Genomic DNA, 18,217 nt, shown 5'->3' with positions numbered 1-18,217 from the left:
CCGTCGAGCTTGGATTTGTATGTGGCGTTTTGCAATGGAACGCGGGTCGGTGACACCGATCGCGCAGGACGAATGTGCAAATATTGTCGCGCTTCGTAAATCGCAAAAACAACGGCGCTCGTCAAGCGAGGGATTTATGCACGGTGGTTCCGTCGCAGTGACCAACCGGCCGTCCTCCACCCCCTTCGCCCTTTCGCCCATGCACCCATGCACCCCGTTACCCAACCCTTTCCATCCCGTTTCCGCCGTATCCGCTTCCGGTTTCGCGTAGATGCACATGTGCCTGACCTTTCCAACCCTCTCCCTCTCGCTCCTGTTCGTTTTTCGCTCGCTTAGCTGGACACGCCCAGGAGAGACAGGAAGCTACCAATTCGCTAGTTCGCGCCTTCGCGAACGATCTGGCATTAAGCTGCAATTTTGTCCGGCAAAAAACGCGCTATTCTGCTTGAGCAAATACGTGGGATACACAGCGTGTGCGCGCTGCTGCCCGGTGTCTATTAATTCCGCGTTGAAACGTTGTCGCGGCACGCTCGAAATCATTCTCTCCGACGCGACGCGTCCCTCATTTTTTTCCTCTTTCATCCGCTCTCCTCTCTATGGTTTGTCCTCACCCCCCTTTCCCATTCGCAGCGAACAGCGTTCAAGGGAAATTCATCGAAATGTATTTGGAATCTGTTTAGTCGTACATTAACCAGACCACCCTGGTCGTGCCATTTGTTTAGGGAAAGTTCGTTCCCATCCGCAGCTCCGATAGAGATGCGGAAACATAAATGTCTATAGACTAAAGAGTCCTTGAATCCCGCTGTCGTCCTCGGAGCGCCGAGTTTTGACGCATTCCAGACCACGAGGATCGGGCTCTTCAGGATACACCATGGGTCCGATCGCTCAACGGTTTTCGCCAGCTAGTGGGCCACCGGTGACGTCAAGACCCGGGGTTTTTCCCACGCGTTGCCGAGTCGATATTACCAAGCAGAGGAGGTCTGGGTTAGGTGGAAAAATCACGCGAAAAAAATCAGGATTTCAACTTTAAAAAGCCGCCATTTTGTTTTAAATTAATATTTTGGAAAATTATATCCGTCAATCTGAGGATACATTAATATATTAACGAAATCTTTTTTGCATTTTAATTTTAGATAAACTGGTTCCGAATGGCAGTGCTCACCGCAAAACCAAATTTTTAAAAATTCTTCTTGGATGTCGATGTCAGTTGTTATTTTATTATAAACATAAATATTTTTCTGCGAAAAAATTACCAAATGTTCTTTAAATGTTGCTCTTTTAAGCGCAAAAAGTTCTGTAAGAATATATGCTTCCGCTTATTAAAAAAAAATTCACAAACATTCGCCTCTTTTCGGCTGTCTGACTAGGTATAACCCCTTAAGGGGTCATGCTCAGTCAGGAGGCCGAAAAAGGGTGCTCTTTGGAAATTTTTTACTCAAAGCTATAACACATTTCTCAAAAAAACTTTTTTCCTTTTAAGGATTGCATCTAGTACCGTGCATCGTAATTTTTTATTTAAAAATATTTATCAATAACTAAATTTTTGTCCATCACTCGAAGGTTCTCTAAAAAAAGGCTTCTGCGGTGACCACTGCTGCTCGAAAGTCGATCATCTAAAATAAAAAATTCAAAAGAGTTTACTTATTACATTATATTATCTAGTATTTGAACGAAGGATTTTTTTATCCGATGCATAGTTTTCTTTTAATTGACGAAAATCAGACACGATTTATGATAACAATTTTAAACTTTTACTTTAAACATCAGCCATTTTTCCCCAAATCAATATTTCGAAAAATCCTTCGTTCAAATACTAGATAATATAATATAACAAGTAAATTCTTTTGAATTTTTTCACAGAAGTCTTTTTTTTAGAGAATCTTCGAGTGATGGAGAATAACTTAGTTATTGATAAATATTTTTAAATAACAAAATTACGACACACGGTACTAGATGCAATCCTTAAAGGGAAAAAAGATTTTTTGAGAAATGTGTTATAGCTTTTGAGTAAAAAATTTCTAAAGACCACCCATTTTTCGGCCTCCTGACTGAGCATGACCCCTTAAATTGTATCAGACGAACTCCATAGTTCCTTCGAAATCACCTTATTAACTTTGTTTATGTTAAGTTTTTGTGTTAAATAAACAATTTGAAAATCGATTGAACATTGTCCCTATTTGAGGGTGGTCCTTCATAGTCGGCACTGAGTTGCAAATTTAACAAACCCTGAACGAGTTCAACTCAACCACGGGGAATTAGCAGAATCCTCAACGGCCCTTGAAAAACGCAACAGCGGACCGTTTAAGTCGACAGAACGTTTCCGAGGCACGCGAAATCCATTCGCGAATGGTGGTGTCCTCGCGGAAGGAGCATAGATTATGAATACCTAGGGAGCCCTTTTTGAAAATTCAATGACCAGATCGCCAAGGAGGATTTTAACAAAGAGGATTTCCGAGAAGTACCGGGGACCTCCGTGCTTCTTTTCACCTACACCTTTTCACGAATTTCCTCCTCCCATTTCCACCGTGGTCCCTTGACAAGCTGATTTGAATGCACTTTATAATTGAGCGCGTGAATCTGCCGAGCAGTGAAATCGCAGCGGACCGCTTTTCCTTCCGATTGCTGTTTAGACAGCAGTAGATTTGAACGGTGCCCGAACGGACCAGTAGATTCGTGGATTATTGCCCACGGGGATTTTCGAGGATCCCGATGTAGTTGGGGCCGGGACACTCGGAAAAAAGGCTTTTTCACGAATTTTCCCTCTCGCTGAATTTCACTGACATTTCTGCCACGGACCCTCGGCCCTCGTCGAGTAAGTTTCCGCTTTCACGGGGATCTTTCAAGGGTTACCCGGATAGACTAGCGCCACGCTCTATTTATTTTGCCAACATTTTATCCCCCCCCCTACAGAGTTCGAAAAGTGAACGGTTCTACAGGGGGACCGGATCTGAAATTGGGGTGAACCGTTTTCGTCGTTCGACAAATCGACGCTGTTAGGGCGACACGATTGTTTCCCAAGCCGTCTCGCCCCCTGCAGTTATCCTCCTCACGGTCCTTTTTCTTTACTCTACCCACTCCCTGCTCAGTGGGGGGAAAAGCGAGCCACACTGTATTATTTACCTTGAATTCCGTACACATTGCGTTCCCCGCATTCGCGAAGAGGCTTAATTGACAAACAAGTCGATCGAGAAGCAGGCTCCTCGGTACGTTTTCTGCCCGCCATTACCGCGAGCATCATTTACGCCCCGTATAAAGCCACGGTAAAGGTGATTCCCATTACCGGCATTATTTTCGTCGCACTTATCTTCTACCGCGAGCAGCGTCGTTAGGTCTCGCGAGTGCTCGTAAACGTTCATCGCGCTCCCCGAGAGGCTTTCGCAGAGAAGAGGAGCTGGCGATCCTCGCGCGTAAATACTGCGCGCCCGAAAGCCGTGGGTCGCAGTCGATGATCGACGAAACGATAGCCATCCGGAGCGGCGCGGTGTCCAGTCGTAACGCGAGCAGAGGGTTTTGCTCGGAGAATGACAAGGTCCGACACTCGACGCCCGGTTGAACGGTGACGAGCTGCTATCGATAGCCTTCGCTGCAGCAAGGAAAAAAGAGGAGAGGAGTGAATCGATATGAACGTCGAGACGCGACAGTTAACCGCGTTACGCGTAACAGCTGACCCGATTGGCCGGGCTTTCAGGCTGCCGCCTGAAACTGACAACGATCGATACCCGCGTATCAAACATCAAACCTACTCGAACCCATCGACGGCCCGTTTTGGCATCGATGGTTTCCTCCCGTGACGAAAAGAACGGAATCACCGGGCGGATTAAAAACGCGATGGGGAACCGCGATCTCCTCGTGAAACCGCCAGCCAGACGGCCGGACGGACAGCTGAGCAATTTGTCGATGCTTCAAACTAATAACGGCCGACGTGGGTTACGCGGACGCGTATCGACAGACAGCTTGTTATCGGACACCCTTTTCACCGATAGGAAAGGATATTGGTATTTAGGCGAGAACGTGCCACGTCCGTTTCTTCCGTTGCGGCAGTGTTTAGCGATACGCGATTACAGTTCTATAATTCCTCTGGCGGCTGTTTCGGATAAGTGGCCTCTGTGCCATTAAAACGAGTCATCGAATGGCCCCGGCAAGTAGAGCCACGCCAGAGAAAGACGCAAGAAGTTACAAAGGGTCGCGCTTGCTTCGGAGGAACGTTGAATCTGACCGATTATCTAATCGGATGAGCGGCAGTATTCACCGGCAGATGGTTGGATCGGTGTGATTGGTAACGGTGGCTAGCTGGGCGGTGGCAGTGGTCGTGTGCGGATGATGTGGCATTGTCGGAGAAGCAACTGTAGACAATCGGGGGCAGAAGGGAGCTGGATGAGCTAGTGACTGGACTTGCTATCTCGTGTCAGTAGGATGTTGGCAGCAACGGAGGCGGCCTGCAGGTAAGTGTGGTGGGTACACGACGGTGGCGAGGGTGGATTTAACAAGCGATGTTATCTACGCGGATGAATGCCGACCGCCCCTTGCCCTCTCCGATCGGCCCTCCCGTCGACTCGACTCGACTCGACTCGCCTGGACTCGGCTCGATCGTATCTTCGAGGGCTACTCGCACCGCTGCGGAACCTCGGCAACGAACGCGAGACCTAGGCCTTCCCGAGCCTCTGTCTTTAAAGAACGAGCCGCTTTCACCCGGGCTAGCGCTGGCAGCCGTGAAGGGAACGATTCGAAACCTTTCATCGAACGAGAATGAGGAAGTGGCAGCGAGGAGCAGGGAAGGGTGCGGGATCTAACGCTAAGGGTAGCACGCGGGGCGAACGCGCGACGAGATCGGGTCGAAGAAAGCAATTCCCGTTGGACAATAAAATTTTGGAGGAAATTTCTCAAACCCGACTTATACGGAGGCTGGAATCGGGGTCGTAAAGAGGGATGAAATGGAGTCAAGTATTTCACGGGTCGACCGTTTGTTTCTGGAACAAAGAAGAGCCTGAAAAGCCCTGGCCGACGTCATTTCGAGACAACGTAGGGAACACCAGGCTCCCGATGAATAACGACATTACTCGTCCTTGTTACTTTCATCGTCGCTCTGCCGACACCCCCTGCCCGCTTATCCCTCGCTGCGTTTTTCCTTTTCAAGTATGTGTACACGCGTGTACACAACGCGAATTTCTCGCGCGCCGCATCGCGGAGGGGTACGTTAACCAAGCCCATTAATCTCGGTGCCACCCTGAAGTTTCTCGTTTCGGAGTGCATCCACGTGCCCGGACGCCCCTGCTACGGGAGCCTCGGGACGGTAATTAAAGCGTGAATAAATAAAGCTGCAGGCGTAAATCCCGCGGCGTAAAAAAAACTCTGGGCCGGTGAATGAAGAGGAAGAAAGAGGTGTAGTCGTTCCTCGAATGAGGGAAAGCTGTCGGGCCACGTCGGGAGAAGACAATACACTCGACGCGAACGACGACTCTTCGTGATCTTAATCGTCTGGGGCTGGCCGTGTTCGTCGTGGAAGTTGCCCGATTTCGATTTGGCTCGGGGGAAATCTTCGAATACGCCGACGGACAGGCCTCCGGATCTCGTAAGGATAATTGATTCTTCCGGGCCTGCCGCTGGATCCAATCACGATCAACGCGCGGCTTAATCGAGTGAAAGGGATCGACGCGCGACTCCTCACTCCTCGCAGCTCGAATTCCACGCGAACCTGACTCTTCCGCGTCGGGACCGATTTATTCTTCCCTCCCCTTCAACAATGCAGCCTCCAACTCGATTCTCGAATAGCTTCTTTCCATTCCATGTCCTCGCCTCCCTCCCGCGAGAATCTCGATACTTTCTTTACTCTAAAGCGGTCCCACTGTGCTCGATGGGATTCACTGTTCGACTCGCGAGCACGTGTATCGTTGCGTCATTTAAGTCTCGCGTCAAAACAAACAGAATCGCCTCCTCAATTATGTAGACCGCCACGGTAATTCTCATTAACGGGCCTATTTCCCATTCCTCTAAATTCTCTGGTTCATTCTCCTGTGTTGCATCTCATTTTTAATTACGTATACCGCACAATATAACAGAAATTATACACGCCAAATCACGCGTGAGACATGTGCTATTCAAGCGATACAAATACAACGCCATTTGCACGGAAAAGAGCTAAGCTACAAAGCCGAGAAGTTTAAATTGTAGAAAACGGCCATTTCATTTGCAACCACCTAATATTTCTTTTAAATCATCCACACATAACCTAGGACTAACCGGACTGACGTGATCTACCACTGAGTCCCTATAACGTCTTATTTTTATACTCTACCCCCTCTCATTCTTGTTACTTTCTTTTTCCTATTCTACTTCGGGTCAGACATAATAGCAGCTACGCTGAGCCTCCCCCGTTCTGTTAATTATATGCTATACTAATTGTTGTTGCTTCTGTATCTTGTGTGGAATAAAAATGATTTATTATTATTTTAATTATTATTATTATTATTATTATTATTATTATTATTATTATTATTATTATTATTATTATTAATTTCCACCGTCGAATCCACTGATCAACGCATTATTCATTCACGGGTTGCGAATATGCTTGTGGAAAATTGATATTGCCCCGATTACAGACTAGATTCGATTACTAAAAGTCTATTAAATTCAGCAGCTGGGTAGCGATAGAGCTTATCAGTGGATCCAGTGGGATACTCACCGCGACTGAAACTTTCATGAAATGGAAAGCCACTTCCTTTAATGAGCAAGTGAACTGGAAGCAGAGGGAGGGGGCTACGAGCGCGTAGACAGAGATCAATGGATCGCGGGGCGGTGGTGAAAATTCGCGGTTTGAATAAAAGAGAATAGGCGGGAAGGAAGACGCGGAAGGCCGCGAGTTGGCACGACACGGACGTGACGGTGTCGGACAGAAATCGTGCCGTTGCGGGAGTTTCGGTTTCGCACGCTCGACGAAATGTACCAGCAGCCGTGCCGGTTTGTTTCGCGTCCGTCCCGCGACAGCTAAAGCGATTCGACGCGGTCTATAAACGACACCGACAGCCGTCCGCCGTCGGTGAGACGGTCCTCGGCTGTGCGGGTTTTTCGAACAAAGGGTGGAGAGAGGAACGGCGACCGGTAAGATATTGGCCGATTCACTTACCTTCATGAATATGTATTCGGGTAGCAGTCCCTAGTCCTCGGCAATCATTATTCTTAATAACGGGCATTGCTGGTGGTGTGCCGCGAGGATTTTTCAACGCTCAGGATGCGGTGTGACGGCGCAAAACGGTCGTGATGGAATTATAGGACGGATAGGGATCACGGCGGACGCACAGAAGCCGGACAGAACGCCAGAGGAGAGTAACGGAAGCGACGCAAAGCGCAGCAACATTTTTACCTCCTTTTCCGCGGCGATTAAAACGGATAGCTCCGCGAGGAGGGATGGAGCGCACGATGCCTTACACTATTGTTCGCCGAAACGACGTTATTTATCGGCTGTCTCGGCTTCGTTAGATCGCTGGATGAGAAACCACCTACTTCTCTGACAGTTGGGTGGATGGTTGAGCATCGATCGAGATTCGCGATCCACGTCTTCGGACTCGCGGCACTCCTCTGGTTTCTCCCTCTGACCGTAGGTGCAGCGGCGTGGTATCCGCGACCATCAGCGTCGCGGAACAATATTTACGGTCTTGCTTATACCCCGCGGCTTGCACGCGTTTCCATTATTGACGCGGTCGGCAAGAACCCGTTCCCCCGAGCAGAACCATTGCTGGTAATGGTCGCCCTCTCCGTAGTAGCATGGCCCGCACAATTTCGAGATAGTAACAGCGTGTTTGCACGCGTTTATTCGCGGCCGTGGCTGGCCGAGGCAAGAAAATCAAGAAGAACGTACGCACGTTCCGCCTGCCAGTAACGAGGTTAATTGCCTATCGCGTTTCCGCCGCTCCGCCCGGGAATACTAAAACGCGCCAGACCGCGTTCCACCCTATTTTTCCCCCCCCTTTTTTAAGAGGCTTTTGTGCTCTTCGTATCGTGGCTTTTAATAATCCAACCGTATTATGCTTCGCACCCTTAATTCCGCGGCCCGATGTATACATTGAGTCCTGGACTCTTTACGCGTAGCCACGCCGCGCTCCCCCAAGAAATGAAATCGAGTTTCCTTCGGGCGAGGTTATTACCGCGGACGTGGCGTGAATGAGAAACCGTTTACACGTGGAAAAGCACGAAATCTCTCTCGCGACAGCGTTTACGCGCTCACAACCTGGCGGATGTTCCAAGGACAATGTTGAGCGGAGGAATCGGTTGAAGTTACTTTCAGACGGAAACTCGTGCAGGGAACCCGAGCAGGCAAAAAATGGGCTGGATTACTCTTCCTCCGGGTTAATCGACGCGGAAATATGGTAATGATCCTCGCAGGTTTGCCGAGGCGAGAACTGACAGAGTCGAGGCGACAAACGGTGTTTAAATCCCGACGTCGAAGCTCTCGTTCGAATTGCAAAGCGCATTTGCGCGTTACGCCGCGGTTCTGTGCAGCCGCAATTACTCGAGATGACGTCGGAGACAACTGGCACCGTGGTCCGGACGCGTCTCTCGAAAGAAGAGGGTCGGTCGTCGAGGAACAGGAACGGAACGGAACTGGGGTGGAAGGAGGGACGAGCCTTCGCTTTCGTCGCTTCTAGGCTTCTCTTTTACCACCTCGCCCCTAGTTTCCTCTCTCCTCTGTCGGCTGTCCCTGCTCGTTCAAGAATAACGAACCACGTTCTTCGGATTCAACGTTACAGCGATGCACGATCGTTCCTGGTGCACGGACGTCTCGGCAAGAAGCCTCTGGTAAACAAAGCCGGTGCACGCGCCCGGGGCGCGGATACGCGCGTTTCAAGCCCAGGGGATTCGACAGATTACCGAGGCGCGTGACAACGCCAGGTCTGGCCGGATTCATCAACTACTTGCTTGATTCTCAGAGTTGTTCCAACCGGGGCTGCAGTTGTTTCCGGGTCTCGAGCTCCTCCTTGAATTCCGTGGCAACTTTCCACGGACCCCGCCCCACGATCGACGGCGGATTAATTTATTACGCGGCGCCTCTGTTCCCCCGGAAAGGCGCGAAGAATTTATCGAGCTCGCTCGCTGACGAATAACTGGAGTGGGGCCCGCGCCGAGTGGGCCACTCTGCTCTATTCTAGACTCTTCAAACTGCATCCACTTGCTCGTACATAGTCGCGTGCTGCTCCGATACCACTAATTGCACGCAGCTTTCGAGTTCCCCGAGCCATGTACCTTCACTCTTGTCAGTTTTTCCGATGTAAACTCTTCCTCGAGAGGCCAGTATCTTGTACGAGCAGACAATCGACGAAGATATTCGTGCAACTAGGGTTTTAAGAGGAGCAATGCGAAGGCATTCGTCGCGTAATAGCCTGGGCTGTTTTTAACCTTGTTTCATCAATGTCTCGGCGATATATGATAACTATATTACGTTTATCTGTATCATTTACGAGAAGTCGATAAATGCAACCGCTCAGGTAATGACAACTTACACTGAACTGTACTTGGAAATTGCTGCATATCGGTAGGATAGACCGAGGCGATTGTAACACGTTAAATATCTCAAAACATATGATAGATATTAACACAAATTTTGGATATATGACGAAGAATGACATTTCGAATACACACATCCATATCCTAGCAGTATAGATAAAAAATAGACATACATAGTGAAGAAAATAACTTTTCGATACCTTAAAGTAACTTTTCCTTACTGATTTAAAATTGTAATATAAATACGCCCTTTGCAAGTACGTGTTTTCTCTATTTTTTAATATTTAATCTGGCCATTTTTAAAGCAATACTGATCGTTACTTATCACTTTCAAGTGTCTTGTTAATATAAAATTATAATTTAAGTTCAAAAACCTGGTCAGGGGCGATTGTAACATCGGCAGTCGGGGTCGGTTGTACCGGGACAGAATCGAATAGTGGCAAAGAAGATTAATAATATTGTTTTGTTTGCATGGAATCCTATAGCGCAGCACAAGCAAACCAAATGAAAAATGGGTGCAATGTACTGAATGTAAGGATTGATCACACGAAGAATGCACCAGCCAAAACGTTTTCTATTTCTACCACAACGGCGACACCGCATAATTGGTTATAAATTTTACTTTTTTCATTTATTATTATAATTAAAATCAATGAACATTTTAATTTTGTATAGTTAAATTTGTGCTACTATCGACTCCATGCAGTGTGACAACCGACCCGGGGTCAGGGACGGTTGTAACACTTTCTTCGCTTCTCATTTTTTATTTATTAATAACCGGAATATTACTTGACATACAGCGACACTGTTTGGCTCAAATAATGTCAGATAAGTAAGTAACATTTTCGTAAAAAAAAACTGTTGTAACTGTAATAGTTTTTCCGTAATCGTATTCCAAAGTCATAGCGTTACTACCGCTCCCGGTCTACCCTACTAACGGCTGTTGTCATTGACACTAAACAGCGGTATTTCCCAGTTCGATTTCACGGATATAATATAATGAGCTTGTTTATTATCGTGACGTTAATTGAGAAGCAGCACTTACTTGACGTCGATAAGCTGCCAAAGCGCAAATTAACGACGTTGTGTATGGGTATGATAATTGGTAAAGAAGATTACGCAACCAACACTAGCCGACCGAGTGAATCTCATGGGAAAGTTTCGCGACCGATAGAGCATCGCCTGGGGATCGACGTACCCCTCCAGATCGATACCCAACTGCAAGGGCTGTTTTTATCGAGGCCGAGGCTCGCGCGTCGATGGACAGATTGCTTGATCCTTGGCGATTCGTTTGCCAATTAAACGCTCCCTTTCGTTGGATAGCCTTACGTAATCGATGGTTCCGTTCGGTCAGCGTGTCGCGAATCTCTTCTTTGCCAGCTCTCGTTCGACTCACGGATACCATGCATTTGTCGACGCGAACGGTGTCTGGATCGGGGACGTGGGATGTTATAAATCTTGTCATCCGAGCGACCAGTTGCGTCACCAAGTGACAGGGGGTAAATTTTCGCTCGCGGGCCGATCGGATTGGCGGTGCGAGGCGAGACGAGTCGATCTATCTATCCTTAGTTTTCCAGCTGGCTAGACGGGAATGAATAAATAACGTCGGCCTCGTTGCCACGATCGTTTCGCGCTGCCCGAACTGTTCGCGGGGGTCCCCTTCGTGATGCATACACCGTCGCGTCGGCCGTTCGTTATTACCCGGGCCAAGCAGTTATTATTTTCCGAATTAGGCTTGGTGCCCTGTAAATTTACACGCGCGTGCGCGCCCAGCGCGCAGGGTGGAGGCACGGAAGGCGTTTGAAGTCGTCGGGTCTCTGGGGTAAACCGCGCCATCCCACCATGAATTCATTCGCACCCTCATGAAATTCAAAGCAGTCGTTACGCTGCTGGCACGACGACAACGAGCACAGCGACCAAGAGGACGACGGGGATAACGCGACGCGACGTCGCGGATGGTGTACGGCACGGCCGAGCAGCTAACCGCGTCCCCGAGATGTTCGATGTTTTATTTATAATTTGTTTATGCCATCATCTGCTCAGCCTTTCGTCGCGCCGCTCGATCCTTGGCTCCCGCGGCTACGCCGCTGATACGCCTTCCAATTTGTCGGGCCGCGAGGCCAATTGTTCGCCTCTCTCTATCCGGAGGTCTTGCAGTTTCGAGGAACCAATCGGTCGCGCTGCTACAGGAAACGTCGTCGAGTCTTGCCGGTGTTTCGCGCGAAACAATCATAAAGGACGCCTGGCTCACCGCGGGCCCTGACAAACCGATTCCACCGAACGTGGATGACCTCCGAATGAAGATCGAATTAGCGGGGCGCTCCAATGCCGCTCGATCGACGCGTTCCAATTCAATTAAATCTCCGGCAAATACCACGGCTGCAGCCACGTCGAACGATCCAAACGTTCGGCGGTGTTTTACGGCGCAGTGATTCGACTATAATTAATGAACAACGGAGTTTTTTGCGCCGTCGGGTCGGGGCAAACGGAGCCGTGGATGGATCAATCTTATCGAGAGGGGCTCGTCGCGGCGGGGACCCGGCACAGTGGGATCGCGGGGGTTCCTCTTTAATAATTTCACAGTTTCGCGTTCATAGATCGCTGAGGGATTAAGTGTCGCTTACAGTAACGCGCGTGCAGCTAATTAAATGCGCCCGCTAAACTCGCGGTAAATTGGGCGAAATCTCCGCTGAGTAGTCCCTATTGAACGCCGATGCGTTCGTAAAACAAGGTCGTATTTGGCAAAACAATTTTGCGACGTGACGATTAGCGCGGAATGTACCGCGGCAGTGTTACGTGTTGGAATCGAAGCAATAGCCTGGCAAATACAATGCATACCTGGTGATAGAGATATCGTAACGTCACAAGATCAGCCTGACGTCCGCGTGAACGCAGCTCGCACGTGTGGAGAAGCTGCTCCGTGCGGTAACGTACCTGTGCATGGAGGATACAGGGACTCGCACTGCTAGAAATCCTTTCGTTTCAGCGCGAACCCCGTGCATATCACGACTGCCACCTGATCATTATGTGGGATCAGGAAGCACAATAAGGGAGAGCCAGGAATAAGAGACCTCGGAGGGTCGACTTTGGCGACATTGGTAGGGTAGCTGGCCAGTAGCGCGGAGGACCCGGAGATCGTGGGTTCTAGTCCCATCGCCCGAGGCCATTTTTTCCGGGGCTCCCGAATATGTATATAGGAATTGCGAAACCTATTCCTAAAATTATCAGCTGACGAAACTCCTAATTAATGCGCATGCTGATTTTCCCAATGTCGCCAAGAAATACACGGTCCATTTCCACAGACTCAGCGATGATGCAAGCAACGTCATTTCCAAAAGTGTTGACAAATTGTGTACTTGTCGCTTGGTCGCGGACTAGGCTTGAGACTCGAGTCCGTGAGTCTACCTACTGGGGCATGAATGAGAAGCTAGATGCACCTTACGACCCTAAGCCACAACCTGTTTACTCGGGCACCTGAGTCAACCGCCCTACATATATATCTATCTCCTGTTTCGCTGACCGAGCATTTGGACCAGTTCGAAGAGAAATAGGGGGAGTAGGTCGAATCATCGAGGCGTAAAGGTAAACCAGTCTCCTCGAGCGGTCGAGCAAGGTCGTTGGAAAGAGTGTGGGAGTAGGAGGAGCTGAGGTTCACTTGGGGTTGTTTGGAGTGTGTGTAGCGTGTAGTATATGGCAGCAGCGCGATGCGACAGCCACCTCCCGACACAGTCATCTGGAACGTGGAGCTCTTATCAGTTATTTATAATCGAGGCTCCGAGATGAGCGGTGTGTAAAAGTAATTTATCGAAGCGGCTTTGTTGTGTGTACCTACAATAGAGTACATCGCGTGTCATTCAGCTTCTACTAGTCCCATTCAAGTGCTAACACTGAAGCAGCTCTGTGTTTCCGCCTCAATCTGGGGCCCCACTTAATTGCTCAATTTACGACTCCACTGTGCCTCTAATTGCTAGTGTATAAAGGGTGATTTCCCGAGCGGAACATTAAGGTGTCGATGCGAAAGTGATGCGCCGGTGATTCTAATCGCGTGAACAAGCTCGCACGTACCTGAGGAAGGGGCGCAGCAAGTGATATTCCCGTTGAGGTGAGTACGATGATTAGGATCTTGAGAATAGTTTCGCAACGAGTGCCGATACACCGATACCGTGTCTAACAGCCACGGTGACATTGCATTGGATTGCCTTGGTAAATGTGGGAGGCGCGACGATATTCCGGGAGCGTTGTTGCCGGCACCAGTTGCCATTTTCCGAGTGAATGTAGAATCGCGGACCGTAAGGCAGCCTGAAATCAAGGACTTGCTCTGCTCGTTGCCCCCGATGCATACAGTTTAAACCAGTGATGAGCAACCAGCGGCCCGCCAGCCGCTGACCTGCGGCCCGTATGAACATTGGCATATATCTTTTGAACTGTAAAAGATATCGAAATGAATTTTGCACCAAAAAATAGGGTAAAATTATCCCCTTTTAATGTTGTATAATTTTATATTTTTTACGTTTATCTAATCTTTTTTCATTTCTGTTAACTTAATTATGATAAAAAAATTTGAAAACTGTTTATTTGGTACTTTATTTAATGCCCTTTTAAGAGGTTTCTAATACAATTGTTTAATCGTTCGTCTCGAGTCCATTTCGACGATCATTTTTTTAAATTTTCATTCTCGAGAATAGTTGCTCACACGCATACGTACTGAAAAAAGAAAATCCCTCTCAAACGAAGAAATATGCGGAGAGATTACAAAAAGATTTCAGTTTGCGATTCAAAATCTTCAGCGAAAATCAAACAAGTTTTGATATTTTTTCATCACCTTTTAATTTAAATGCAACAGCTAAAAGAATTCCTGAAGAATTTCAAATGGAGATAGTCGTTTTACAAAACACAGAATTAAGGAATAAATTTCAGAATGCTAGTCTTATTGAGTTTTAATTAGAAAAATATAGGTGCATATACCTGTTTAGGTTATAATATGTAAGTATATATTAACGTGTATATATTGCTAATAAACAGTACGTCAAAGTTAAAAAAAAAAGTTTTATTGTAAATGAACGTCAGAAATAACAAATTCAGCCCATAAAATAAAATTCTTGGATTAGTTATATTTATGTATTTAATATCGCGGCCCGCGTAGAGTAGGAGGTTTCCACTTGTGGCCCACTTCGGACAAAAGGTTGCTCACCACTGGCTTTAAACTAATCGACGCGATCGACTTTTCCTGTTTCTCAATTCAGAACGTTTCCATCGTCAAGCTATTTCGCCCCGGCCAGCCACTCTTTGACGATCCCCGTGCGCTCCTTCATGTTTCGCAACACTCCCGAGCCCTTTGCAATAAGAAAAGTTCACGAACCTTCCTTTTTCAAAGCGGGGTTAATTAGTGACCATTGACGGGGCAATGCCGGGCTTCTCCGGTTTTCAAAGAGGCTCCTCGGAACACCGTCCGACGACTGTCAATGGCTGTCACTTCTTTATTGCGGGAGGACGTTTCACGCTGAAGTTCTCCAAGCTTGTTTCCGTCTTCTCGTTGAACTTTCGTCGATCTAAGAATGCCTCGGTTGCTTTGCCAGGCGGCGGTAGGGAATTTTTATTAGCTAGACGCTATTGCATGCTCCCGGGGCGAGGCAGCAAACCGCGGAAAAGTTTAGACTATTGAATAGCCAGTGAAGAGAGGTGAAGGGTCGCGGGACCGCTGTTGGCAACGTGCATCGTGCATCGCGCTCGCGTGTGCGCTCGCAGGTCTAAGGGGGTCAAGTGCACCTCTCCGTGCACTTGCAGCTCACATCGCCCTCCTCGGCTCTGGAGGCTGCATTGCTCCGCCGACCTGACCTCCTCCGACGTCCGTTTCTCCTTTTCCTTCTGCCCGTTTTTATCTTAATAATCCTGCCAGACAATATCGCGGCCGAGCGTTCTTCAGTCCCGGACGGATCCAACGGGGCCGTTATTAATTTTAATTAAACCGCGTTATTGCGCTTTATTGGACTTCGAAAAGAGGCAACGAAATTAGTTTCTCTGCTGGTGGCTAGCGGCCCTTCGACTCCGCCCTTGGAAACCCGCGACTCCTCGTCTCGAGTAAATATTCCTTCCCAAACGAGGGTGGATAAAACTTTCAGGTTCTCGCCAAATCTCGTGAAATCTGGCGGGGCTTAACGTCTTCGAGTTCAGTGTTTGACGAAGGGAATGGCGTCGTCGTCGAATCGGGAGGGTCTTCCGGTTTATGCCGGCTGTTTCCGAATCGGTCACCGCTGTTTACAGAATAACTCGGGTCACTTGGCCGTAGCCCTAACGATCTCGTAATCGAGTCCGGGCCAAGTTTCGCAGAGTCGAATCTCGCAGTTTAAAATAAACTCGACCAGAGGTGCGGAATAGTTGGTCTGGAGTGATCAAAGGGGGACATTCCACTCGGTCACAATCAGGCGCGGAGGCAAGGACTCGTTCTGGGGGTAAAAAGCAAGCGTACTCGTGTTTCTCGATACGAAATATTGCAATCATTTATTATTAAGCGATATTTTGCCAGTGTCGCAAGGTGGCATCAGCTTTTACAGCAGTCATGATTTCGCTCTTGTGCGGGGCAAGAACTTTTACGCGGAGATACGCCAGTCTTCCTTGATGAAGTCCACGGCTCTTTGTCCAATCATGTTGATAGCAGCAACCGGATTACCCGACACTACCTATTAACCGAGGGAATGGAAACGTGCATTAAAGATAGGAGCGGGAGATCGATCGGAAATGTCAGTGAATTGCTACGTGAATGGTAGAATCTTACCCTTGGCATGACGGACGCATCGGCCACTCTCAGTCCTTTCATTCCGTGCACCTTCAATCGGGGATCGACCACGGTCATTGGGTTCGAAGCAGGGCCCATCTGGCATGTTCCTGCCTGGTGGTTCTCCGGTCTTGTGACATAAGTGATCGCACACTCCCAGTACTCGTCGCTGTCCTCCTTCAAGTGGGAGCACTCGGGTTGGCGTACGTGTTCGTTTCTCAGGCCGATTTCCTGCCATAACGAGGCGGAAGTGAGATTCTGGATTATACGGATACCAGCCACTATCCTCAATCGGTCGAGTTTCTCTCCCAAGTCGTTACTCCAGATATACGGTGGCTCCAAGGGATTCCTGCTGTTCAGCTTGATAACACCTGCCGACAAACATTTAATCGAGTCACATAAACAGTACAGTTCACGCGATAGATGGAAACGGAAAGCTGTGCTCACCTTTGCTGACTGGCCTTACGTTGACCGAGGTCATCCTGACAGGCGTCCGGTCGCCAAACGATCCCAAGTCGGCGACCTTTAATTTGGGCGTGCATATGGCCTGGAAGCCGGCGAAGAATATCTGGATGTCTGGGTCGTCTGGGGTCGCATGCTTGGACGCCAGAATTCCGGTGACCTGCGCCATACCTGTGCCCGACAATGGCCCGGTTTGATTGTTCACGTACTGGGTGGCGCTGTCAACGTTCAACTCGGAGAACGCTTTTTCGTTCAGGCTGAAATCAATTCCGTACGATTGGTGGTTGTGAAGATTCTCGCCGACGCCCGGCAGGTCGTGCACCACGGGAATTTTCACGTCGCGCAGGTGTTCTTTCGGTCCGATTCCTGACAGAAGCAATAGCTGAGCTGAATTGATCGTGCCAGCTGACAGGATCACTTCTCGCCTGGCCCTCACTACGTGTCGCTTGCCGTTCTGGTTGAGAAAACAGACGTGAGATCAGTAGGGAAAGGACGAACGGGTTGCGAACAGTGGACTCAGCGCGACGTCTCACCATTATCATCTCGATGCCAGTTGCCCTCTTTCCGATGGTCCTGACTTTCGTGACGGTTGCGTTCACGGCTACGTGAAGATTCTTACGATGTCGGTTCGGCCGAATGTGGGAAGCGATGGTGCTGAGCCTCACGCCGTTTCTGCTGATGGTTTGCGCCACCGTGAAACCCTTGTTCTTGTCGCCAACCAAGTCCTCGATAACGCCGAGGCCTGTTTCCTCCGCCGCTCTCATAACGTAATCCGCGAAAGGAGGATGCCAGGGGAACCTACCGCGACAGAAGAAAGCATCGCGCTTGGTTCCAGAGGGGGGAGTCTCTTCGGAATGAAGAGCGAACCGCGTGAAACTCACCTCTGGACTGTCATGGGCCCTCCGGTGCCGTGGTACTTCGAACCTACTCTATCGATTTCCGTGTTATCTTCCATGCTCTTGAACACCGGCAAGACCTAGAAGAAGGTTGCCCGCACGTTACAAAAACCTTTCTGACTTTGTATTAACTTCGCTCTTCGTAGTACATCGATCGATGTGTACCGTACCTCTTCCCAGGACCATCCCTTGTTGCCTTTCTCAACCCATCTCTCGTAATCCTTGGCGTGTCCACGATGGTAAGCCATACCGTGATGGGCCGTGCAGCCACCGAGATTCTTACCACGGGGCCAGTAGCAGCTGCCTCCTGTGCTCAGACAGGCGTGCGACTCGTTCGAGGTCTGGTATTGCCAGTCCATTTCGCCACCTGCGAAAGGAATACGAGAATATTGCTAACGTCCGATTAGCCCGTCGCTGCGTCGATCGGACGGCCCAATTACCAAGGTATAGCTGCAGATTGCTGGGTATTTCGGCCCCAGCCGGCTCGTCCGCTCCCGCCTCGACAAGAAGAACATTCCACTTCTTCACCTCGCTCAAACCAGCAGCCACTACAGGCCCAGCAGCTCCAGCTACGTAGTTACAACACGTG

General features: G+C 49.0%; 2 protein-coding genes across 3 annotated transcripts in view; one reads left to right on the top strand and one right to left on the bottom strand.

The window, feature by feature from the left end:
* LOC143368484 (hemicentin-1) overlaps positions 1–18,217 on the top strand; it is a 354,314-nt gene that overhangs the window by 58,265 nt on the left and 277,832 nt on the right. The gene's annotated exons all lie outside the window — the stretch shown is intronic.
* Positions 1–18,217, bottom strand: part of LOC143368482 (uncharacterized) — a 328,678-nt gene that overhangs the window by 309,881 nt on the left and 580 nt on the right. For both annotated transcript variants that reach the window (XM_076811250.1, XM_076811251.1), the window contains exons 3-8: positions 18,069–18,197; positions 17,799–17,995; positions 17,614–17,708; positions 17,266–17,530; positions 16,718–17,186; positions 16,271–16,641 (exon numbers count right to left, since the gene is read on the bottom strand). In XM_076811250.1, the coding sequence (XP_076667365.1) occupies positions 16,271–16,641; positions 16,718–17,186; positions 17,266–17,530; positions 17,614–17,708; positions 17,799–17,995; positions 18,069–18,197 (1,526 nt within the window). The remainder of the gene's footprint in view (positions 1–16,270; positions 16,642–16,717; positions 17,187–17,265; positions 17,531–17,613; positions 17,709–17,798; positions 17,996–18,068; positions 18,198–18,217) is intronic.

The sequence above is a fragment of the Andrena cerasifolii genome, chromosome 4 (genome assembly GCF_050908995.1).
Source record: "Andrena cerasifolii isolate SP2316 chromosome 4, iyAndCera1_principal, whole genome shotgun sequence".
Classification (NCBI taxonomy): Eukaryota; Metazoa; Arthropoda; class Insecta; order Hymenoptera; family Andrenidae; genus Andrena; species Andrena cerasifolii.
This window is presented reverse-complemented; position numbering and strand designations above follow the sequence as displayed.